At 34.2% G+C, this 27,878-nt stretch overlaps 1 protein-coding gene across 1 annotated transcript in view; it reads right to left on the reverse strand.

Annotated features, from left to right (window-relative positions):
- Il1rapl1 (interleukin 1 receptor accessory protein-like 1) overlaps positions 1–27,878 on the reverse strand; it is a 1,504,224-nt gene that overhangs the window by 1,247,795 nt on the left and 228,551 nt on the right. Inside the window, exon 2 of the mRNA NM_177935.3 lies at positions 17,391–17,491. Within this exon, the coding sequence (NP_808796.2) occupies positions 17,391–17,472 (82 nt within the window). The 5' untranslated portion in view covers positions 17,473–17,491. The remainder of the gene's footprint in view (positions 1–17,390; positions 17,492–27,878) is intronic.

Below are 27,878 nucleotides of genomic sequence, written 5' to 3' on the forward strand. Positions count from 1 at the left end.
AAAACATTTCCTTCAAGTCGGAAACCTCTCCAAAATTATTACCTCTATAATAGCTTCTCAAGATAATTGAGGATAAAAGAAAAGTACATTGAGTTCAAAATGCTGAACAAAACCAGTAATATATAGAAATACACATTTAATCCTTCCACAAATAGTAATTGCAAAAGATTTCAGTTTGAAATTGCAAACTGAAATACTAATTTAAAATATGTTATTTAACATATTAACAACAAATATTTTATTTGGGTTATGAAACATTTAATTTTATATTAAAAGAAAATGACTTACTTTTAATATCCTTGTATTTAAACACTATATTTAAATATATAACTATACAATAATACAAACCCTAAAAAAATTTCTGAATTATTTTGATGGCATAAGGATCTTACATTTTATTAAACGGGGGAAATGGTATGTTCCTTGTTCTTATATTAGTAGAGATTATTTTAATTTTATATTTTAACATATAGTGATACATATGTTTATGTTTAATCATATGCTTGAGTTTAAAATTTATTTATTTGTCATTGGAATCTAATTTATATTTGGCTGGTATAACCAGATAGTATCCTAAACTAATTGGTTCCATTTAAAGTTTCTCAAACAGCATCAAGAAAGATGATTTATCATAAGACATGGATTTAACATTAATTTTTATTGGATATTTTATTTATTTATATTTCAAATGTTACCCCTTTTCCTGGTTTTCCTTCTGCAACCCCCGTATGCCCTCTCCCTTCCCCCTGCTTCTATGAGGATGCTCCCCCACCCCCCACCACTCCAACCTCAACACTCTGACATTACCCTACACATGGGCATCGAGCCTCCTCAGGACCAAAGGCTTCTCCCATTGAGGCCAGATAAGGCCATCCTCTGCTACATATCCAGCTAGAGCCATGGGTCCCTCCATGTATACTCTTTGGTCCGTGGTTTAGTCCCTGGGAGCTCTGGTTGATTGGTATTGTTGTTCTTATGTGGCTGCAAACCTCTTCAGCTCCTTCAGTCCTTGAGTTCAGTCTTATGGTTGACTGCGAGCCTCCACATCTGTATTTGTCAGGCTCTGGCAGAGCCTCTCTTGTAATTATCTAATCTTGACCTTTGTCAAAAAGTTTCTTCACAACACGGAACAGATATTGTCTAAGTCATACATATTTTTTTCTGATATTTTCTACCTCAGTCTACTGTGATTTGAACTGGCAATACTTGGCTGAATTGTTCAATAGCAAAATGTATCCTTAAACATAGAAGGGAAAAGTGAGACACAGGTCACTAATCCCAATTATTAGGTATCCTTTTTGTGAAGACTCCTGTAGTGTGTTTCCTGCTGCCTGCTTCTTGGGATTTCTCACTTCCTTTCTATTTGAGAAAGAACTCACCTCACTCCCAAGTCCTTAATCTCACAATAAGTTTTATAGAGTAATCAAACACAAGAGACCTTTTGTGAAAATCTTCCAGTAGCACACAAATCATGCCAATAGTATTATTTTTTTTCTGATCATAAGGTAAAATTCAAATTTAGAATGAGTGAGAAAATGACAAACATTTTTTTTCGCGTAATTATACTGTCTGACTTCATCAACTTGGGATAATATGAGGTCTGCATAATAAAATTCTAAGTTTCAAAGTTTTATTTTTTTAGTCATGCAGAAACAGATTTGGGAGGTATAAAAAGACATAAAACTAAAACCAAAGAATTTAATCAAAATTAAAATAGCTGCGTAAATGAAATTCATTATATGCAAGCTTCTCTGTGAGGCATCATTTTAGTGTAGCATATGTTATTATCTAATTCAGAATATGTCAACAGTACTATCAAAAGTGATTATAAGAAATAAAATGTGATAAATAAATACTATTCTGTTTGTGCCAGCTGTAACTCAGAACAAAAGAACATTAAACTCAAAACAGATTTGAAATCCAACCCAGTAAAGTGCAAGGAAAAATAAAGACATCAATAATTTAAAAGTTTTATATTATATAAAGAATCGTTGAAGGTTTAGGAAACATAGTACATAATGTTGAGTTTGAGAGGGGTCTCCGTGCTAACATGAACCTTATCTTTTAATAGTTGATAATATAAAATTATTCATAAAGTAGAAAGCATTGCCTTAAAAATGTTAGTTGATGGCAAGTAGGATGAACCAAGTGAAACAAAAGCAACCAAACCAGTAACAGCAAGCAACTTGGAAAAGTAAATCAAAGTTGGATCACTCAGTGTATGCTGCACAATGAGACTCCGTCCAATTAGCTTCTATAGATTGTCTCATCACAGACAATTAGAGCTAGTTGCACAAAAATTTGTCTCATTCAGAACATGTTTTGAGAGGGTTTACATGATCCCAGTGGAACTCCCAAACTTTCTTTGTTTTCTTAATTGAAAACTGAGAAGGTAATAACCTCCTCTCAATCCATAGAAAGCCAGAAACCCTAGGATACAAAGCAGTTTCCAAAGAAATTTAAAGTAAAAGCATGTATCATTAAAAATTGAACAAAACAAACCAAGCATGCCTCCCAAAGAAAACGAAAACATGCCTTTGAAATAAACAGTAAGTCACCACTGTTCATTGCAGAGTGGCATGTCAGTTACAGAGCAGCAGAATAAATGTGCAAGTTGCCAAATTGAACTAATTCATGTTCTGAATTAAAATAAAACACCCTCAATGCTGTAGGACACTTCAATTCACCAGTGTTCCTAAGGTTTGCTGTGATCTGTATTGGGAAAACTCTAGACACTGAACAGATGTTTGGCTCATGCCCCACTCCTCCTAGACACCATTCTACTCAGAATTCTGATGTTTAATCTAGTGTTCCATAACACAGTGACCTGCACAGTTGCACATGTGCCAAAACCTCCAAATGATAAGAGAGAGGTAAACCCTGCAAACCTTTAAAAATATTGAAATGAGTTGATAAAGTAGCCTTTAGATGAACAGAAGAAATGGCATCTTAAGATTTATTTTCTAGAGTAGCCTCAGTGCTTCTGCCTTTAGCTATTACAATCCCAGCAGGGAATTAGATTCAATAAGGAGGAGTGCTCACATCATTCCAAGAGCTAAAGGTAAAACTTTACTTTCCCCTTTCCAAAGTCTTATAAGACTATTCACTAGCTTGTGTAACAATTGATCTAAGAAAGTTATATGCAAGGCACTGGGTGTGAGCTTGTAAAGGGAAGGATGTTAAACTATATAGAGTTCATTCCTCAAGGACTCCCTGTATTTCAGAAGAGTTAGCAGAAGCATGTAAATCATCACAGGAAAATTCAGAATACTACGTTGAAACTTTTCAACCCAAAAGCCAAATACAAAAATGTATAAGGCATTAATTGTTCAGTAACTGCTTTAAGTGTAATGATTTTGAAACATATCAATAAGCATGTATATTTTATACTCAATGAGCTTAGACTACTTAGTATCATAATAAAAATTTAAAAACATTAAAATATACAGCACTCATACATCCCAATATCCTTAAAAGCTTTATACCTAACATAGAGCTTCCCATTGATAAAGTGTTTGTGAATGAATAATTAGCTTGTGTATTTATGTGCATATTTGTACATATAGATATTGAAATAATATACTTAGTGTTTTCTTTAAATGAAGTCTTGAGCCTTGAAATCTGTCTTTCCCTGTGTTAGCTTGAAGTACTTCAAATAAATTTCCAGTAAAAAAATCACTGATACAATACTGCACTCTAACCACAAAGCCAGAACATATTTGAAAGATCTCTGAGGAGAAATTGACCTTAGGGATATGCTTTGTTGAAGAGATCTTTTACAAAAGATGACTTTGTTTCTAAAGTTGTCATTTTTATTCAGTCAGAACCAAAAATATAGAAGATACATTAATTCAAACACCTACATACGCATTTGATAAGAACAAATACAGACTAGAAATACTATGCTAGCTATTAATACTTAACAAATTCTTTGATTCAATAAGAACAAATAGAGTTAACCTCACCTTGCTCTTTCTAACAATTTAATTTCTAACAATAATTAATTTATTTCTAGATATTATTATTAATCTATTACATATCTGTCTCTTTCTATTCTTACTTCCATCGCTCCAGTTCAGGACTTTTTTGCCTGGACTACTTTGGAGCCCTTTCCATACTATCTGGTCAGAATACTCTTTTTAAGGGTCTGCTTGAATTTCTGCAATATTTCCCAGTTCCTTACTAACAATGCAACATTTTTATCATGTCATACAAAGTCATTTTGGTTCAACTCTAACAGATTTTTACCATGATTTCTCCTGAGATTCTCATTCCTCTTTTCACCTATGCCTTGCCTAAGTATTTCTATACTTCAGCAGTATTAAACTCAGTGATAAAAACCTATAGTCCTTATATCCAAAGAGAATGATAGACACAGCAATGACCATGATATATGTCTATGCTGTAATTCCTATGCCCTGTGAATATAATTTCATGCATTGAAAAGGAGGTTCTTAAAATATGGTTAGGGTTCTAGAAACATGGCTCATTGGTTAACTGTGTGTACTATTCTAGAAGGGGACCTAAGTTCAGTTCCCTGTACTCATGTCAGCAAACTGACAAACACCTCTTACTCCATCTCCTGAAAGTTGAGATGCTTCTGGTCTCTGCAGACACCTGTGCTCATATGCACATATCCACATGTGGACACACAAGCATCCACATAATTAAAGATAAAAATTTAAAGATATTAATAAATTAAAGATTTATTTATGAGAATAGTTATGGTTAAACTGGTGGATCCATTATAATCACAGGAATGTAAGAGAGAAGATGAGGATACAGAAGCAAGGGTCAGAGAGAGGGTAGAAGACTAGATTTTACAAAACTTGTAATGTAACTGATTCTCAGTAGCTGGAAATGACTGAGGAATAAATCTTTATCCCCAGAACATTATGAAGGAATTTGTCAACGTTGACACCTGGATTTTAAGAATTTTAACCTCCACAACCAGAAGAGAGTAAATGCATGGTGCTTTAGCCATTACATTTGTTAGAGTTTACACAGAAATTACATCTGTGAATTTAGTATTTCTTATTCTTTGCAACATCTTCTATAGCAGAGATGATGTATTGCTCATCTTTCTAATCCTGAGATTGCTTATTTACAGTTGTTTTCTACAAAGATGTTTGCTGATTGTGAAAGGAAGCAAAACTGACTCATATATAGGAAACAATAATGCACATACCATCACCAGTTCAACGTTAGGGTAGACAGAAAGGTTTGTATAATGTAAAAAGTATATCTTTACAAAAATAGGTTTTCATATGATTCCAAGAAATACAATCACCATAGTTATGAGGAAATTATATAACCAATTGTAATAATATGATTTATGATTATGGTAGAGTGAGAATGAAGTGATTAAACAAAAAACAAAACAAAATAACAAAGGAGGGGGAAATATATATGTATTATATTTGTGTATATATGTGTATATGTATATGTATATGACATATATATATATATATGTCATTTTACTTGCTTCCTCTGTTATACCCCCCCAGAAGTGTTTGCATGAGGAATCAAAAAGGCAAATTTGTATAATCAGGTATATAAACACTTTAATCCCATAATGTATCCAGATAGCTGATACCAGCCTATGTTATCAGTACTTAATAGTGAATTCTTCAATAATTATTCACTTAGAGTTGTGTATAAAACCAAGTTTTTTTTCTTTTCATCTGAAAATTTTCTCCATACCTGAAACCTTAAATGGTGTAAATTAAACACATTCCTACACATTATATATGTGTTCAATATTTGGAAATAGAAGCTATTTAAAGCTTAGGAAATTTCTTATTCTGCCTATTTTGTTTTCAAATCAGTGTATGCATATATATGCATACACATACACATACACATACACACACACACACACACACACACACACACACACACACACACACACACACACAATACTATTTCCTCCCCTGACTGCTCCTGATGTCCAGGATTGACTCATAATTTAGACAACAAGGCAAAAATTGCCTCCATCTTTTTTTTTTTTTGGTTCTTTTTTTCGGAGCTGGGGACCGAACCCAGGGCCTTGCGCTTCCTAGGTAAGCGCTCTACCACTGAGCTAAATCCCCAGCCCCTAAATTGCCTCCATCTTAAAGCAATCCTCCTGACTCAGCCTCTTGTATATTGATATCACAAGTGTGTGCCATTACATCTGATTGTGGAGGACAAAAGGCCTTGTACACACAGATGGAGAACACTGTAGGAACCAAGAAAAACAGCTTAAGTTTTCAATGGAACGAGGTGTGCAGTTGCTGTTCCTAAAATGCCAGGAATGATATAGCTTAACATCCTGGTGATCTTTTGCTATCTGAAGAGACAGGTTTTGTCTGTATCTCCAGAATTTATTTCAGACAATTTACCCTTAAAACCTTGAGCATTACCATTAGGCTATAAAATCCATCCTTATGAGTGATGTCACTTGTGCTTTACAACAACCTAGGTGTCTTCTATGTTGTCTTAGGTCCAGGACAATCCTGACTCTGACAGGAATTATGTTTACCTTGGTCAAGCTTCCTATACCCCAAATACTGGGCACTACCTCTGAGTCAACGGTACCCATTCCTGTGAAACAAGCCAGAGGTACTTTGTAAGGAACCTTAATGTAAACATCTCTTAAATCATGTAAATGGGACTGGGTTAATTGTTATCTGAATACATTTTATTAAAAATTGTTCTGTGCTTAAATATTGCTAAAGAAAAAGTATGTGGCCCATACCATAGAAGTCCTAGTTTAGCACCCACCAGTTACAGTAAAATTGGGCTGAGCAGAGTTTCATTCTTACCTCACACTGATCATTGTTTCCCTGCCTGCTGGAAAGAGTGCAGGGGAAACACCATACCTGACTAGAAGTTTTAATTTAAAACATTTTCATCCAATAATTTCTCTTTGGTTTTCCTCTTTGAGATAACATCTTTTTAACATGGTAATTGTGCCTAGTGAATAGTTCTTACATTTGGCTTTGCTGTTCTCACACTGTGTATAGCAGGAAAATATAAGGCAGGAATTTCAGCACTGTCCATAATGATTCTTCATCTTTTGATGGTCTTTTCATGATTCATCTTGAAATCTACCAATCTTTTGAAATTTACCAATGATTATTTTTGTTAACAAGGAAATAAAGATTAGATATTCATCTAATTTTCATACTTGAACTATCAAAACTAAAAGTTGTTAATTTTAGTTTAGGAACAGGAGAAATGGTAAATTCCAAGGAAGCTTGAGCTGCATAGGAATAAATTTGTTGTTTTAAAAAATATCATGAAATAAATACATGAAGTGGAAGGCTTTGAATGGAAAAGATATTTTTTAAAAACTTTTAATAGTGTATAACACAAATATACTTGTCATACTTTTACATCTGACTGAAGATGGATACAAATTAGTGTGCCTTAAGGTGTAACATAGGTTAATTTCAAAAATATGAACAATGATATATCGTTATTTCATAAAAGTATAGAACTTTGATGTCTCCTTTACAACTCTCAGATGATATCTTCTTTAAAACTCTAGGTAAAATATGTATTATACTACGGCATAAAACACGTAGTTAACAGAAACTAATGAAATTGTTGAAAAGCATTTTTAAGATGTTAGCATCAGATTAATCTCTGAGCAGTAATTCACTGAAAAAGTTTTCCTTCATGTATTTCCTTTTTGCCTTTTCTGATTATTGCTCCATTTTTCAATGCCAAAAAGCCACAAGATGGCATTGAAGAGTCCATTTACTTTGCACACTATGTTTAGTAGAAAAATTGGAATAATCCTAGTAGCATTTTTCTCTACTATGAAATACATTCCAACAGAAATATAAGGAATCCATTAGCATATGGAAAAGTTTTCTTGACATATATAAACCTTATTTTTCATTACTACTTATACACATAATATTTACCACACACAGGAATAATGAAGCAATTGTGATTCTCATTTGAGAGAAAAGTAAATCAATATAACAAACCTAAATAGACAATATTAGAGTGTAGTTAGTAAAATATAAAAAACAACCAGTGTGAAGAATATTTAGAGATGAATATTTATAAAATATATTTTATATAATCAGAAAGGTATTAAAACTTATTAATGTTAGTTATTATCTTTGACTTCAGGCAACACTTCCAATGCATAGGTATCATAAAAGATCATAAATCTAACACAGGCAATTCACCTTAAGTAAGTTTGAAAAAAAGAATTAAAACAAAATTTATTATTTCTGAAATGGTATAGTCACTTTTACCTAAAGATACATGAAAAACCACAAGGAAAATGTTTGACACAGGGTCCCACTGTGTAACTTGCATTGGACTGAAACTCACTATTTTTAGACCAGGTAATCCTAAAACTCATAGTGATCCACCTGCCTTTGCCACCCCATTGCTGAGATTAAAGGCCTGAATAAAACATATAGCTATAAGACAAAAGAATTTGGTGAGGCAACAATGTAATTTTTAAATGCAAGCCAACATTCCTGTCTTCCTTTAACTGAACCTTTCGTTTAAAACTCATAGTCTTGGGTTCTTGATTGTAACACAAGCCATAAAGCAGAAAGCCAAAAGCAACCAGTAGTAAACTAAAGTGCTTGTGATTGTTCCAAACCCTGTCTATCTCAATATTTTCTGTTGTTGTTTGCTTGTTTTTTATCAATTTGTAAACATATAAAATATGTTGCAGAGCAAAAGGGACATTTGTGTAGAACTGAGTCTATGCTGAAATTACTTGTTAAATAAATAAATAATTAATCATCCTTTGTCTTAATGGTGTAACGTATGAAAATTGCTTCTTTAAAAATATGAAACACAAGATTGGATAGATTCACAAATTTGTTCCATTAAATAAGACTTCATAGAATCTGGATTGAAAGCTCTGTGTCTTCGTTTCCAAGGCTCTAAATTTCATGGTATTCACAAATTAACCTGAACAATTTCTGGAAAAATAAGTGAAGACAGGTGTTTTCTAGTGGACATTATCTGTGAAAACTGAAATGTCAGTATCAGTTTTCTGTACAAATAACTTATCAACAGGTTATAGACAACATGAGGACTAAGTATAGAAATATCTAATATGATTCTCTTTATGTGAACTAAAGGGATTTAAATCACATACTTCAATCTGAGTAAAAGACATTTTTCCTGGAAAGAATTTGTTTTCAGTTTTATACATGCTAAATCCAAAATATAACAAGCATTTAAAACTAAGTGGCCTTCTTGTATACTAATTTTTATAACAGACATGTTTAATAATGTACATTAATTTGAGATGTTTGTGAGGATAGAGGAGGAGTTAAAAAGAAAATAGTGAGGAGCAAGTGATGTAAATGCAGTATACCTATATAAAACACTCAATAGATATATATGAAAAGTAAACTACTTCACCTACTTTCTGATTACTTTTCCTTTTTGTCTCCAGATTTCCCTAAATTTTTTATTGAGTAATTGATTTTCACTATCTCCGTTAACTCCAAAATGTAAATGGCTCTACAATTTTGATAATTTTTCTTCTCTTGGTTTCTGGGAATTTTCCTTCTTTCTCTTCAATCTTTTCATTATTTTCTATGACAAACTGCTCTTTGCCTTACAGTCTTTTCTAGTTCAGTTGATCTTTTTCATTTCCTTTCTGTCTTCTTTCAGCTGCATGCATTTTCTAGATGGTTTTATTCCCTCATACTGCACTTGATATGAAGATAAACAAAATCTGCACCTATTGCCTTGACTTTTATAGTCTAATGGAAAGTGCTCTCTTCTAAAAGGTATGACAGCTTATAACTGACAACATGCCCTTGATCTGGCAGTCCATTTGCTAATGTGATAAAGTATCTCAAGATAATCATTATGAATTATCAAAAGTAGATACTAAAACCACTTATGTGAGAAAATCAGAAAAAGGCCATGTTAGGGTATACTGTAATCCACAAATCAAAGTTCAAATGAAGCCTCCAGAATCTAGGAAGACTTCTCCCCTGTAGTCTCCAAGCCTTTAAATGTATGGCTGTTGACTTCAGAAGTCTGATCTAACAAGCTGTGAAAGAATTGGTTTCTATTGTTTTAAGTAACCCTCTTTGTCATAATTTGTCAAAGTAATCACAGGAACTTCCGGTCATTAATTCATTAGTTCAATGTTCCCACTACCACTGCTCATACTACTGCAGCTAAACTTATTCCAACTTTTTGTCTGAATAGACATTCTTCCTTCCCTTTGCTATTTACAACACTATGAATACATCTTCTCAGATTTGTTCATAATCCATCCCACATATCTACCTGATATTATTAATTCTCCTTCACAAACATATTTCCTCATTCCCTTTGATTCCCTTTTCAGACTCTAATTAAATCTAAGTATGATTTTCATAGAGTCCTTCATGAGTCACTCATAAATCCTACCACCCTTGATAACAAGGAGGATTAGGTGTCTAAAACTATACTGTACTCTATTGTGACTTCCTTTCTGTGTAAAGGCAGCTTTCTTGTTGGGCATTTACAGATGTGTGCACCCTCATTCCATAGGCAACAAGTACCTTCATTTTATTCATATATTTCAAGAAAAGAGCACAGTAAGTAGGTGTTCATTCTAGTCACTAAATTTATTATGGAATGGATTAAAATAATTAAACACTAAGGTGAAAATTTACCCTATAATTTAAAATCCAAAATCACTTGTGGAATATGATATAACTTCACATTTTATTCCACTGTATTTTTTTAGCTTCTTATTGTTCCCTTAAAATAAGTGGTTATTTCTAGTTTCTCTGCTTCAAAGACCTCTAGTATGATTGAGAGAATCACAATCCTCCCATTACAGAATGATTTCCCTTACCGTTTTCTTTCTAACATCCTACATTTAACCAATCATCAAGCTCAATAGATTATGAGTTAAAAAATGTCTTCTGTCTTCCATCTTCTGTATTCTCATAGGTTTTCCTTTGATTCAGAAAGTCATTTTAGTGTCTATTTTTTTTGTTTCACCACCTTAAAAAGGACAGACATCTTTTTCAAGTTAATTTAAGGAAAAATGTCTGTTTTAAAAAGCACTTTTTGGAGTGAGATTATAACTCAAATATCCCTTAATTTAAAGCACCATTAGTGTATGCTGTTTTCCTCCTTCATAGCCCCCTTATCTTCCTCTTCCTCTGACATTCCTTTCCTAATACTTCTCATTCCACGTGACTCCTTTTCCTCCCCAGGGACCTCAGGAATCCTACAACCCGTTCAGCAAAACAATACAATGTTGTTTTTTTTTTCCTATTTCTCCTATTTCTTTCTGCTTTCTGAATGGCTCCTCTTTCTCTAGTCTCCAATCTAATGCATTAAAGTGTTGTTCAATATTTGCTTGAATTAGTAAATTACACATTGGGGAAAACAAAATAATGTTTGTGGAAATAGGCTTCCGTCCTTATCCCTAAAACCCATGAGTACAATGATAGAATTCCTGAAGAAGGAGACTTAGGTGCACTTGAGTACATTAAGCACTTAATTAATTAATTACTTTGTAGATCATCCTGGAATTTGTCAGAATACTCATAATAACCCATAGTGCTTATAACAGAGAGAAAGAGGCAAAAATTCAGAGAAAGAGCTGTGACAGCTGAGGAACATTTAAAGTGTTATACCAAACACAGAAGAACAAAGAAAATAAAAAATGCAATCACTTCTATAATCTCCCAAATTTCAACTGAATTAAACAGATAGAGTTAATAAATATTTTTTTTTTTTGGTTCTTTTTTTCGGAGCTGGGGATCGAACCCAGGGCCTTGCGCTTCCTAGGCAAGCGCTCTACCACTGAGCTAAATCCCCAACCCCGAGTTAATAAATATTATTAAAGACTTAAGCACCATAATTGTGCTATTCTGTTAAAGAAGCACTAATAGTGTCCTTATTATAGGTAATACCTTAACCTTTCACCTTGGCATTAAATATGTAAGTCAATATATTCCTTTCTTTCTCTACAATGTCCATGTAGTGCCATTCTGTTGGGTTTATTAACTTGAAATAGTACATCCTTGGAATTTTAATCAACTTGAAAATGTTGTACATGTTGACTTTTATTTTATCGATGCAAACTGACTATGAACAGTCATAATTCCCCACTATTGGCATTAATCTACAACAATCATATAAAATCTCATTACAGAAAAACTAAGTTGCCAGTGAAATTCAAAGGTTTACTAGATATAATTATTATGAAAAGAAACTGAATGGGTTTCTAGTTAGGTACCAGGTTCTGTATTTGTTAGACTTATTATAATTTAAGGCATTATCTCAGAAGTAATGGCACTTACGCTACATCAAATCTCATGCATGATTTTTAAAAGTTCAAAAGTATAAAAGAATTTTCCAATAAATAAATATTGCACATTTTTAGCTTTAAAAAATAAGGGAAAGCTCAGAAATTTGGTTTTTCCAAGCTTTCCCAAAGAAAAAAATTAAAATAAAAAGTCACTCATACTTTTTGAAGTATTTGACAAACTGAGAGTAAGCACATGGTAACATAATAAAAGGCAGATGCTGAGGGAACTAAGTTGTCTCTTTATCATGTAGAATTAAGTTCACTGACTTACAGAAATGCCCAGGAAAACTGATATACATAAATCATGTTGGCATTAGGTAGAGGTAACCCATGTGGCCTCTCCTACTCTATCCAGTAAAATTTCACTTGTATGGTAGTAAGATGTTTATTACTTAAACAAATAAAGATCCATAAATAAACATAAGACTTAGAACCTAAATTCTGTCATTGGTTATTTATCTAGTATTTACTTTTAGAAATTATCTGGGCCCAAACTCTGTAGTTTCAATAAATCTCTTGAGGTATGTTGTCTTCTTGTCAGAAAGAATTTCCTCTAAATCATTTCACACAAGCAGGTGTCTCTTGGCAGCTCCTAGAATGAAGAGACCAAATCCCTGCACAGTCCTCTTCCTACGTAGCAGCTTACTGCTCTCGGGAATTTTTATGTATCATTAATCTTCTCTAGAATAATATGAACTTTTCCATTTATGTAATATAGCCAGTTCTTCCTCTCTGTATGCTCTGAGAACTATGACTATATTTTTTCTATGCTTTACTTTTCATGTGTCTGTCATCAAGAGCTATCCTCTTTACAAGATGGCGACTTCTGAGCAATATTATCAAAACCAAAATCTCAGCACAATGACATCAGTATCACTTTAAACCGGTATTGCGTCTAGTAAAAGTCTGTTAAAATAAGATCCAAAGAGGCAGGTCTCCTTCTTTCTAATAGATTGTGAACTATATTCTAAAACTTCAAAAACACTTATGGTTTGTAAAATTTTCTTGTCTTCACTTAAATCCCTCACATGCATTGAGTGTTGCTTATCCTGAGTTGCTTTCTTCCCCTTTAATAGTCTACCAGTCTTTTTTTCTTTTTTTCGGAGCTGGGGACCGAACCCAGGGCCTTGCGCTCCCTAGGCAAGCACTCTACCACTGAGCTAAATCCCCAACCCATAGTCTACCAGTCTTAAACAATATATTATAATCATTTCATTTTAAGACATAAAATCAAGCTCTCTGTCTCCTTCTGTGTCTCTCTGTCTCTCCGTTTTTCTGTTTGTCCCCCTCACCCTCTCTCTCTCTCTCTCTCTCTCTCTCTCTCTCTCTCTCTCTCTCTCTCTCTCTCTTGGCAGGTTTGCTGTGTACACCCATTGGCCTAGAACTCACTATGAAGACCAGGCTGGTGTTGGGATGGATAGTGTCTAGAACCAAAGTCATGTGCAGTTTTTGTTAAATCCTTCAGTTTTGTTTGACTATTTGTAAAACTGTGTTGGTCCTACTCCATGTTGATCGAATAGTAAACTCCACTTGTCCCTTACTAGATCCATTGGCCACTTTCTAGCTGATTCCCTTAATTATTCACTTATTAAGAAATTCCCATGACTTGAGGAGTTCAACAAAATAAAAAGGACCCAAAGTTAGGTGGGCGCGAAAGGAGAAATGGATCTGGGAGAAGTTGGCAAACAAGTAAATTAAGATAAAAATACATTATATAAAATTCTCAAAGAAGTCAGAAAACTAATATCAAAATAGAACTGACTAGAAATACAACACCAAAAGATATATCAATGATCCCTGTTTGATGTGTTGTTCTTTTTTCTATATTAGCAAAGAACAGGTTTGAAACGAAACAATTACAGAATTTTTCTAGTTAGAAAATACTAAGCAGATGTTTTCTATATATGGTTATTGGGATATATTTCACTGATAGTTCACTTACCAAGCATAACCAAGATTGGTTAAATGAATTCAACAAAGATACAGTAGCAGTATCAAAGTGAGTGGTTTGCACTGACAACCTACACTAAAATAAAAGAAGAAGGCAGAGAGATGGTGACAGGAAAGAAAATGGGGCATGAAATTGAGGGAAAGAGTCCCAGGAAGGAATAGGAGAGGAGAAGATGAGAGTGGAGTAGAGAAGTGGGACCTAGAGTAGAGGACTTAAGAAGAGATGCTGAATGGAATAGAAAAATGTAAGGCAAAATGAACAGGAAAGTTTGCTAAACTGTATATTTTGGTTGAGGCACAAGTAATTTTAAAGCAAGTATATGCTTTATGTGATTTTGTAAGAATATTCAACACTTGACATACAGTCAGATATTTACTTACTAAATTTATTTTGACACCATGCATTTATATTCTTTTTTTATAGTTACTGATTTTTATTATATTTTGGTTTTCTTTTTTTTATTAACTTGAGTATTTCTTATATACATTTCGAGTGTTATTCCCTTTCCCGCATTTATATATGTATAACCTTAGATTATTATGCAGTAAACCAGATTCAATCTCATTTATCATAGCATATACATATCAGAAATGACTACTTAAAATGAAACATGAGTTTGTATTTTGAATATTTCAATCCAGAAAGCTATCAAAATATAACTACCTTCTTAGATTTAATTTTCTCCTTAAATAATAGCAAAGAGTGTAAGTCAAGGTGGTCAAAGTAGCACATCTCCATTTGTATGGGAACTCCTCACGCTTTCCAATTAGATTTGTTACGGAGAAACAAATACTTCCTTCTAAATTGTTATGGACTGACCATATGTGTTAGTCTGAAGCAAACACTACACTCAATTAACATGCCATAAAACTGCACATTGTACTGTGTACTTTAGTCATGCTTTGTATATTTTAAATTTAATGCATGTAGAATTATTAAATTATCTACATTTACTTGTGGTAACGGTGAATGAAATATAATATCCGGTAACGTACACTTGAAAAGCATTGTATTTTGAGTCATCTTTATCAAACTTCTTAAAGACATATAAAATCAAAACAAAATAATAATGACAAGACTCTTGCTTAATACACAAGATCAAGCTTCAAAAATTGATTCAGATTCTCAGGCCTCAGGGCTTCTGGTTTTATCAGTTTGAATAGGTGTGAAGATTAAGTCCTTCCTCTTTTAAGGTGAAGATGCCAAGGGTACTCCTGTCCTTGATCTATGGAAATTAGTGAGGATTCTATTCATTAAGCTACATTCCTGTTTCTCTCAAGCAACTTTGGCAACATAGTGAAAATGACTGAAAGCTGGGAAAAGTATATGAAAAAATATTGACTCTCAAGTTTTACATTTACTGCCCAATCCCACCTGATCAAATTCACATTCATCTGAGTCTTAGCATGTATATTGGGAAGAAGCAGTCACAATTTAACATATCAGGGCAAATGTTTCACTTACCCTATTTGTTGTTTTTTATAATTATATAAAGACATTTTATTTAGGAGGGGAGAAGTAGGTATGCGACAACTTCATTCATAAACTGAAGACTGCAAATTATGAGAATCCCAATAAAACTTACGATACCATCTAAATAATATTCTCCTAACTCAGATTTATATTTTTAAAATAAAGTTTACATGTGTAATATTGTAAGGTTTTTTTTTTTGTAAATCTAAAAGCAAGAGATATGAACTGTCTAGTAGTCCCACGTTTCTAGATCTGCTCCTTGTTTCCCAAACATAGGAAGTGAAAGTCCCACTTTGATTAAAAACAATGAAATCCTTGCTGCTAAATAAGAACTTGTATACTATAGACCTGTCACCAGTATTTTATGATGAGGAAAGGTCACATTTGCATTTCAATAAATCATACATCTGACATATACAGAAATAACTGAAAAAAGCAGTTGTAATGTGATATAATAACAAAGAAAATGAAGATTTAATCAACAATAATACTCATATTACAGTTTGCTTATATTTTAAAATACCCACAAAATAGTAAATGAAATAAAGTGAAAAACTACAACCATTATTTTTCTACAATTCCTACAATCACACTACGTCTGGATGACATCTAAAAGTAATATCACCAAAATGTTGCTGTGTACCTAATAGACTCAGTAAACCAAACTTGCACCAAACCTACACATATATCACTTCCCAGTTTCTCTCCAAACTTTTATCTGCAGAAGGGATTCTTGAAAGCAGAATTATTGGCCACTTCCTCTACTGGTGGCAGTTTCCACTATCCTATCACTACAAGGCAGATGCTACAACATTCCAAATTATGATGTCACAACTCTGTAACCTTTTGAGATTCGACTCAATCATTGATTTGTTTACGAAGCACACTGGGAGCACACTGTAGCTGGAGCAGCTAAACTCAGTTCCTCTATTCTTCCTTTATGCCTAAAAACTGTACCTTTGAAATGTCTATAATCTCATGCTGCATGGAAAAATGGCAATGATAAATCATATCAATAGCTTACTAGACAGAAATTCATATCAGTATGTATTCACTTGAGCATTATATTATTCCCTGACTCCAACTTTGAAGAGACAACTAGAAACTAAGCACATATAATGACATGGAATTGCCCGAATTTCAACACTAATTGAGTCATTTCTGCCTTGCATTGCCATTCTACTCTTTTCCTTGCAAAAATGTTAGGGTTAATGCCATGTCCTTTTCTTAAATGACACCATTTTTTACTGTAAATCCTTCTAAGTGTGTCAGCAAAACAGACCTTAAAAGAATTCATTATAGATATAATAGTTAAGGAAATAATAGTATTAAGAATAAGCTGAAATAATACACAATAATGTTCCATTAAAAATGATACTCTCCAAGAGAGCATTAAAAATCACACTGTTTAATAGAATCTGAATGATACTTTTGGTGTAGAACTTATTCATCCTTCTAATTCATCTCAACAGTGTAAGTCACTTTCATTTTCACACACACTATTGTAATTGTAATTGCATATTAATACCCTTCATTATTCTTCTATATACCTATGATTTCTACGTAACATATATTCCTCATACTTCTCAGCTCTCACAAATAACACATGTGTATATGTCACAGTCCGCATTAAGTAAGGGAAAAAAAAGAGGCACTTCTTACCAGAACCTCTTTTGGTCACAACCTTCAGACTCTGAGTGAAAGTAGCATATAAGAGAATCAAATGTGGAATCGGAGCTTTCATCTTCCAGTTCTTGCTGTTCCTTAAGGGAAAGATAAAATGAAAACAATAATTTACAAGATTTATTGACACATTTAGACTTTTGTGTATATCTCTTTCTAGACAAGAGTTGGGCCATATATCCTTGGCTGACCTTAAATTCTCTATAGAACAGGCTGACATTCCACCAATGACACCCCACCCCCTCACAGCTTCAGCTTCCTGAAAGGGTGCAAGTATGAACCAATGAACCTGTCTCTTGTGCCCATTTTACTGTGGATTTTCAAAGCAATGACTTTCTTTGTTCCTCCTTCCAGGTTAGATTGAAACATCCTCACTTGTGTCTTCATTCTTGTTAAACTTCTTATGAATTATTAATAAGGAAAGAATATCACAAACAGAATCTGTATTACATTTTCAATAAAATATCCATTTTAGGGTAAATCTAAATCAGTAATGCTTATGATGTTTCCATAAGCTTCTCAGAATGATTTCCAAACTTAAGTTCAACTGAAGTTTAGAGTTTCTCTAAGTTTAGAAACCTTACTTGTGTTTATATAAGGAAAACTATCTCTTCATTTTGAGAACCACTTAATACACATTACTAAAATTAACATTTTAAAATATCCATTGCTACAACACAATGTGGTCTTTTAAGTGTTTATTTTATGAAACAAAAGTTTATCAATTGTATGTCTCTCAAGATCTGAGATTTTACAACTCTCTTTTTTAAAAAATCTGGAAAACATGCTTCAGAAAAAGTGTAAGGCATTTAGCTATATTGATTGAACATGGACTGACCCTGGACTCTGACCTCATAGGTAGCAATAAATATCCTAGTAAGAACACTAGTGGAAGGGGAAGCCCTGGGTCCTGCTAAGACTGAACCCCCAGAGAACTAGACTGTTGGGGGGAGGGCGGCAATGGGGGGAGGATGGGGAGGGGAACACCGATAAGAAAGGGGAGGGGGGAGGGGGATGTTTGCCCGGAAAACGGGAAAGGGAATAACACTCAAAATGTATATAAGAACCACTGAACTGAGAATAGGTCCCCCGTTGAAGGAATCAGAGAAAGAACTGGAAGAGCTTGAAGGGGCTCGAGACCCCAAAAGTACAACAATGTCAAGCAACCAGAGCTTCCAGGGACTAAGCTACTACCTAAATACTATACATGGACTGACCCTGGACTCTGACCCCATAGGTAGCAATGAATATCCTAGTAAGAGCACCAGTGGAAGGGGAAGCCCTGGGTCCTGCTAAGACTGAACCCCCAGTGAACTAGACTATGGGGGGAGGGCGGCAATGGGGGGAGGGTTGGGAGGGGGACACCCATAAGGAAGGGGAGGGGGGAGGGGGATGTTTGCCCGGAAACCGGGAAAGGGAATAACACTTGAAATGTATATAAGAAATACTCAAGTTAATAAAAAAAATAATAAAAAAAAGAAATACTCAAGTTAATAAAAAAAAGAAAATAGGCACATTGTTTAAGAAAGTTACAAAAATATAAGTCATCATATACTGTAAAGGTCTCTTCAGTATATGTAAATGTGTCCTCAGGATACTAAGAGGTATGTTAACAAGCTGTTTGGATATCCAAAAAGCAAAATATTTCATTTTACATGAACTATATATACATTTTCTTCTCCAAAATATCTCTTTTTAAATTTTATAGTTAGAAAATGGAAAGATTGCACATATTTAAGATATACAATATGAAGTTTGATAAGCACTTACATTATGAAATGGTTACCACAATAAAGTAAATTAACACATTTATCCCATGACATAGTTGCCTTTTATGCCAAACTTTTAGGGTAAAAGTTTGCAAAATGTACTGTCAGCAAATTTCAATTACATAGCAAAGTATTATTAAGTAGAGTCCCCTTAGTGTATATCAGATCCCTAGAATTTATTTATTTACTGGAGAAAGTTTGGGCTCTTGAAACAACATCTATTTCATTTTCCTAAGAAGTCCTGGCAAACATCACTCTGCTTTTCTTTTGTATATGAGATGAAAACAATAGAGTTGAATAGTGCCGGACTGAATTTGAAAAGTAGCAAGTCAGAACACAGTTCAGATATACTGTAGGCCTATGACAGCACAAGTTTCTTTGCAAGACAATTTGATGACTTCTCATTGCCAGCTGTCTATCCTTATGAGTTTTTACATATGGGAAAGCTGAACTGCAGTTTGACAGCCACTTTTTTGCTCTCCCACAGCCTCAGATATATATGACTATTTTAAATGATTAATTCACTCGCATTGATAAAAATCTATTAAAATATACTCTACCTTATAACTCAAAATCTATTCACTTGACTCATCATCATCATTAAGTCTCAAAATCAGAAAATTATAAAAAAAAGGGCATGCAGAATAAGCAATTTTAACTTTAGTACACATTTAAATGATGATAACGTTTTTAAAAGCAAGAACCTAGAATTATCACAAAGATATAAGTGAAGCTCATCCAAAGAGCTAATTCATCAGGCACATCTAAATAAATGCCACATTGCATTGCAAGATTGACTCATGCGTTCCTAGATTCCAAATCCTATTTCTCGGCCACTGCACTAACTAGAAGTATAGAAATATTTAAAGTTGGTATCTTCAGCCTTCAGGTAAGCAGCATAAATCAGATCCTTTCTCAGTGGGAGTGTAATCAGTGCTGCCCAAGAAACTGCAGGATCCAACTATAAGCTGCAAGCCTTTCTAGCTTAACTATCATGTTCCTTTACTCTTGTTCAAAATACTATTTCCTTACCTGTTTTATTCCTATAAGACACAAAACTAGCCTGCAATTTTATTTAAGAAATTCAAATATCTTTAGAAAGCATCAGTTTTGTAACATCAAGATCCTTAATTGATTCTCTTGAAACTGGGTAATAGGAAAAATAGATTTATATGCATTTCATGGTCTTAATGCTGTGGTCAATCTATAATAATCTTTAAAATGTCTTTTAGAAATTTTATTGTAACTTAAACTGAAAGATAGATTAAATATGCCCAACCATAGATATTCATGACTTGCTGTGCTGTCAGCAAAATTAAGATCGTTACCAAGAAATAGCAACGAAAGTATATCTAATAGTTCCCTTTATCAGCAGGCAATATGTTTCAAGATTGTCATCTGATCCTTAAAAATACAGATAGTGCAAAGACCTATGAATACTATGTTTCCTTATTATGCATACCAACACTTAATTTCAACTTATAAATTAGATGTAGTAGGAGGTTAATAAAAATTATAAAATATGCTATAACAAGTTTTATAATTTCCCTATCTCAATACTTTGTTGACCTGTACTCACACCTGCTGTGATGATTAGATGATACACTGAAAAATGATGGGGTAAATTATTTGAATGGTACACACCTTTTGGCATCGAATTAGGCTACTGCAGAAGGATTACTTGCCTTCATGTATTATGATTCCACCACAATCTATTTAATAACTGTGATGGCTATAAAATGACTGAAAGGTAAGGGGTATATACGACATGGACACCATGTGTGGAGGGAGTATGTACATTCCAGGTGAGGAAGAACATAACACCATGGGATTTCATCAACCACTCAGAATAGCACGATATTTGGAACTTGTGAATTGTTGATTTGTGCTATGTTATAGTTTATAGCTTTACAGCAAGGATTACTGTGAGATATTTTAACTATAAACACGTATATCATAAAAATGGTATTACTATATGAACACTTAGTGAAATTCTTATTAATTTTCTTATTGTTAAACTGAAGCTCATATTTTGAGTCTTCTAGTTTCCTTCCCATTACTGTGATAGAAATAAATAAATAAATAAATAAATAAATAAATAAATGAATGAAAACACTACAATTAATGAGAAAATGAAAGAGATGAACTAAATTATGTTCCCAAGTTACAATCTGTCATTGAGGGAAGACAAGGTAGTAAAAAACTAACCATACATATGTATGTATTTGTGTATATATATATATATATATATATATATATATATATATATATATATACACACACACTAACCCCTGCACAAAATATGGTATGTTGCTGGGCACAATGTCTTGTATCTTTTACATTAGTTAATACTAAAGAAAATCCTCTATATACCTGTCCACAGACAAACTTTATATAGGCAATTCCACAATTATGGCTTCTGTATAATGGTGTTAGGATATGTCAAATTAATAGTAAAGGTTAACCCCGAAAGTTGTCAGTGTGACACACAAACATGTGACTATTAAATAATACATTTGTTGGCCCCAAGATCTTATGTAAATATAACATAAAGCATAGTCCAACTCTGAATTTATTACACTCTTTTAAAATGCCAGTGTTTAAAAAAGTCAATGACTTTAAAAGTTCAAAGTCTCCCAACAGTGGCATCCTATCAAACTAAAATATTATATATTTGTTCTTATTCTAAAACAAGTGTGGACATAAAGCAAGCATACTTAAACATCAAATAAAATAAATAAATAAAACAAACAAACAAATAAATAAATAAATAAATAAATAAATAAATAAATAAGAGTTGAGCAATGTAGCACAGTATTTGTCATTAGGGATTCATTTTTACTTGCATCTCCAAGATTCCAAGATTCTGGTATATTTATTGAGAAAGGCTTCACCTACACCAATGGCATAACTCCAAGGACTTTGACACTGCCATAATGTACCAAGCCTCATCTTCTTTTCATGACCCCTTTAATCCTGCAATTTTCATGCTTTCAAAACCAATTACATGTGAGTGATTTTGATGTTGTCAAGCTCAGCTTCCAACTTAAAATGTGTACTTAGCTTCCTCGGACCAAAGCTTTTGTCTGCCTAATCTGAGAAAACACTTTCCTATTCACAGAAAATTTCACCTCAATGTTGCTGGTAACTTATTAATCAGAGCTCATTCTTCAGTTCCAGCATGTCAAGCTCACATGAATTCTTAGTCAAAGTATTACATAAATAGCCCCTAGTTCACTTTGTAATTAAGTCCTTACTCCCTTCAGAAAACTCACAAGCCAGGCCTCCACAGGCTACATTACCTTCCAAGATCTAACAACAGCTCATTAACCTCTGTGCAGTCAACAGGTTTCCCAGCACAAAGCTAAAAAGTCTTCTACGATTCTATAATAAACTGTCCAAAAGCATAAAAATATTCATGGACAGGTTTATCAAGGCAACTTCTACATTCCTGATAAAATTTTCTGCCCTAGTTTTATTTCTTTTGATGTGATAAAAATACTCTTAGCAACTTAGGGGAGAGGAAGCAATGGAGTTTGTTTGGTTTATATTTCCGCATCACAATCAGTCACTGAGGAAAGATGAGTCTGAACTCAAGGTAAGAATCTAGATGGAGGAACCATGGAGAAATGCTTGTTAGTTCACTCTCTGGCCCACTGCAAGTTTCATACTTACCTTTATAAAATACATCCGAGGTGTGTCTGTCTGAGCATGAGGTTATCGATACTTTTCAATTCATAGTGGAGACAATCCTTTACAGACATGCCCTCAAAAAAATCTGACCTATTCAAATCCTTAATGAAGATTTTTCTTCCTAGGTGACACTTTTATATGCTGCATTGACAATTCAGGTTAATCATGACAAGGAGTGTCTTGGACAGGTTTTCTATTCCAGCACAAACATCATGACCAAGAAGCAAGCTGGGGAGGAAAGAGTCTATTCTGTAGGATGATGTCATTATTCAGGTGTACGTAGGTATAAGATAGCATGAAACCTGTCATTGGATGAGAAAGAAGGATGGGTGGGAAAAAAGTATTAGAGAGGAGGAAGAGACTGGAGTGAAAGGAGAGAAGCAGACAAGAGAACATGGAGGCAGATGTTAAGATTCCTCTCTGCACATTTACAGGTTGTTATGAATTTTCTTAAGGGGTGGATGTGTACAGGGCTTTGTATGTCTAGGTGGGCAATTACATATTATCATTTGGATCAGAGGTTATTGTGTTATGTGTTCTTTCACGTGGCAATTTAATTGAATTCAAGAGAATATGTGGTGGCTGGAGACACTAGGCTGCCACGGAATTTGGATGTGTATGTCTGGCATGGTGGCAGCTGGCCTAGGGAACTAGATGGGTAGAGAGATTGTTGTCAGGCTCAGAGAGTAGACATCAGCAGTGTGAGATGCGATAGAGCAAAGTGGGTGAGTGCTTTGCTGACTGAGATGAAGATATCTAGCAGCTGTCTTATGCTGGATTTACTGCAGAATAAAAGACAGTATTTTTTAAAATAATTTTCCAGCAACACTATTCAGCTTATACTTCCCCATTGCTGTTTATCACCAAAGGACATCAGGACTGGAACTCAAGCAGGTTGGGAAGCAGGAGCTGATGCGGAGGCCGTGGAGGGATGTTACTTATTGCCTTCTTTCCCCTGGTTTTCTCAGCTTGCTTTCTTATAGAACCAAAGACTACCAGCCAAGGGATGGCACCAGCCACAATGGGCCCTCTTCCCTTGATCACTAATTGAGAAAATGCTTTACAGATGGATATCATTGAGGCATTTCCTCAAGGGAGGCTACTTTCCCATGATAACTTGAGCTTGTTTCAACTTGACACACAAAATGAGTCAGTAAAAAGTCAGTAAAATGAGTAATTTTAAAATGCTTCAGATTCTGGATGAATATATCTAAACTTAGTCACCTCTTCTCTATTAATCATATCATTCATCTCTTGGATTCCTGTATACCACGATTCAATCACACACAAACTGAGTACATCATAATAGATAAGAGCACCATGTCAGTCTTGGGTTTTATAACATATCCTCTCTTTGGTTAATGTCTACAATTGAAAACTTCCTGTTTGAAAACCATATATCACAATGTCCTAATACATATCAACAATGGATGAGAAACAACTTAATGAGTGAAAAATGGTATTGCTATTGCAGATTGTTGCTAATAGCATAGAAAGACTATTATTCATCTACACACACTTCCATTCAAATTTTCTGTATACATTATATAATTTTTGATAATGCCTAGGTAAAATGTCAAGGTCTAGATGGAATGTTAAGACCTAGGTAACTGTTACCTGTCTATCCTTTCTTTTCATGTTGTTTTTAATCTTATTAAAAAAAACTTTTTCATCCGTTGTTTCTGATGTTATTGGGAAACTTTCTGAGGCCCAAGTAAATTACAGTTTGTTATGTTCTATACTCTTAGAAATCAATCATGATAGAAGTCAACTGTTTTTATAGTTACCAATAACAAGATTGGATCCAAACTAACCACCCACTAGCTCTTCCTGCACCTGTGTATAAGCCTTTATGGTATTTGCATGTATAAGCTGCTCCTGTGATAGACCCCAACATAAGAAAGACAGCTATATAAAATAGTCTTAAATAACACATTCATTTTGAGTAAGGGTCAAACAAAGTTTTAGTTTCCAACATGTACCTAGGAATTGACATTACTTGGAAGAAAGAGACATATGTACATGGGTAATTGAAAGATTAAGACATGATTATGAGATAAATTCATCCTACTATTCAAGTTAAAAATGATGACTTCATGAAATTTATAGGCAAATAGATGAAACTAGAAAATGTTCTCTTGAGTGAGGTAACCCAATCACAAAAACACACATGGTATGTACTCACTGATAAGTGGATATTAGCCCAAAAGCTTGAATTACTCTAGATACAATCCACAGACCACATGAAGCTCAAGAAGAAAGACAAAGTTCAGATGCTTCAGTCCTTCTTAGAATGGGGAACAAAAACATTCATAGGAGGAAATATGGAGACAAAGTTTAGAGCAAAGCCTGAAGGAAAGGTCATCCAGAGACTGTCCCACCTGGGAATCCAGCCCATATACATACAGCCACCAAACCCAGACAATATTGTTAATGCCAAGATATACATGCTGACAGGTGCCTGATATAGATATCTCTTGAGAAGCTCTACAAGAGTATGACAAATAGAGAGACAGATACTCACAGCCAACCATTGAACTGAGAATGGGGTCCCTATTGGATGAGTTAGAGAAAGGATTAAAGGAGCTGAAGGGTTTTCAAGAGCACAAGACCAACAATGCCAACCAACCAGAGCTCCCAAGGACTAAACCACTACCGAAAGACTACACATGGACAGATGGGTTAGGGGGGTTATGGACAGGAGACTGGGAAAAGGGATTACATTTAAAATGTAAATAAAAATATCTAATAAAAAAAGAAATGCGAATGCCTGACTCCTTCCTTAAAAGGGGAACAAGAATACCCTTGGCAGGGAATAGGGAGGCAAAGATTAAAACAGAGACAGAAGGAACACCAATTCAGAGCCTGCCCCACATGTGGCCCATACATATACAGCCACCCAACTAGCCAAGATGGATGAAGCAAAGAAATGCAGGCTGACAGAAACCGGATGTAGATCTCTCCTGAGAGACACAGCCAGAATACAGCAAATACATAGGCGAATGCCAGCAGCAAACCACTGAACTGAGAACAGGATCCCCGTTGAAGGAATCAGCGAAAGGACTGGAAGAGCTTGAAGGGGCTTGAGACCCCATATGAACAGCAATGCCAATCAACCAGAGCTTCCAGGGACTAAGCCACTACCTAAAGACTATACATGGACTGACCCTGGGCTCCAACCTCATTGGTAGCAATGAATATCCTAGTAAGAGCACCAGTGGAAGGGGAAGCCCTTGGTCCTGCCAAGACTGAACCACCAGTGAACGTGATTGTTGGGGGGAGGGCTGTAATGGGGGGAGGATGGGGAGGGGAACACCCATATAGAAGGGGAGAGGAGGGGTTAGGGGGATGTTGTACCAGAAACCGGGAAAGGGAATAACATTCGAAATGTAAATAAATACTCAAGTTAATAAAAAAAAAAAGAATGTTAGAAAAGGCAAGTCCACTGCCACAGTTCAATATTCCAAACAATAGGAAAAGAATAATTGTACAACAAAGGTATGTTTCCAAGGAAGTCTTCTATCTTTACAACCTGATAAACGCATAGTGAACGTAAACTACATAGAAAATACTGTTCCAAGGACAGTAGAAGGCTGTCTAATAAAAAGGCAATAAAGGACACAAATTCATAACTACTTAATTAGATAGGTCCTGTTGCCATATGGTGTGTATGATGTACTGAGGGAATAGAGGGAAAAACCTATTAATTTCAAATTGGGTGTTTTAAAGCGATACAAAAATGATTTCAATGTATAAAGATTTCGTGCAGGATGTGAAGAAGAGCCAAACTTGGGGTGTTTAGGGAGACTAAATTTGGTAATAAGATGTTGTAGCAACCATGAGAAACTTCTATAAAATGGATGTAGTGAAAGTTAATAATGATTAACTACTTGAGAGGATCTGTAGTAACCTAAGAAATAAGCCCCTGGCCATGGCTATGAGACTATTCTAAGTTAGAATAAGTGAGATATGGAATTAATAGAAAATATGAATGACACCACTCTATGAACTGAGTTCCTAAGCGAAATATATTGGGGAAAACACTAGAAGAAACATTTGTTACTCTCCACTTTTTTGACTAGTATAATGTAGCCAGGATTTCCCCACTCCTGTTGTCATATTTCTTTCTTAACACACCATCAAATTATGAGCCAAAATTCCACTGTCGTCCTTCAGGTTGCTTTTGCAAGGTAGTTAGTTCCTGAGATAATAAACTTAACTAATAAAAGTGTCAATTTTCCCTGATGAATTATGCTTTAGACTATAATGAGAGGAGTTAAAATATCAGTCTGAAGTGCGAATAAGATTGAACACTATGGAAGAATGTAGTATTCTCTTCCTTATTTTTCAAGATATTGTCTTAGAAAATAATCTGAATCATTTGAATTATTTCCTAAAACATAGCTTGAGGTTAAAGGAAAAATTTGTTTCATGTAGGGGAACAAAAGAGGAATAGAGTCAACCTTTAAGAGAGTGACAGTTAATAGAGAATAAATATAGTATGGTGACACAAATGAGGCATATTTTGATATCATGTGTCTGTATATTGGCGAAAATATGGAAAATTTTTGCACAATAGCAGTATTACACTAAGATGAAATAAATAACCTAATGAATATCCTCATCCATTTTTTCAAGGTTAAATAGATTTTTTTTTCCTGTGGACATGAAGATTCTGTTCATGGAAACTACAATTACTTGTGACAAACATTTTGTAACTTGTTAACAAATCTAGACCAGGCTAATTCTCTCCAATGTAATTATTTTTATTATTATCACCATACTATAGATTTACTCAGTATATCAATATTTTATTTATTTAACTGCACATATTATCCAAAGTTTGTAGGATAAGGGAAGATAGCTACATTGTAATCATAGCTTGTCTTAAGTGTGTAAACTGGTAGGAAAAGAATAAATAGAAAGAACAGGAAAAATTTTATACTTTCAATACAGGAGCCTACCAATATTTATGATATAGGCAAAAATAAATCAAGGGAGAATG

The sequence above is a fragment of the Rattus norvegicus genome, chromosome X, assembly GCF_021556685.1.
Source record: "Rattus norvegicus strain SHRSP/BbbUtx chromosome X, alternate assembly SHRSP_T2T, whole genome shotgun sequence".
NCBI lineage: Eukaryota > Metazoa > Chordata > Mammalia > Rodentia > Muridae > Rattus > Rattus norvegicus.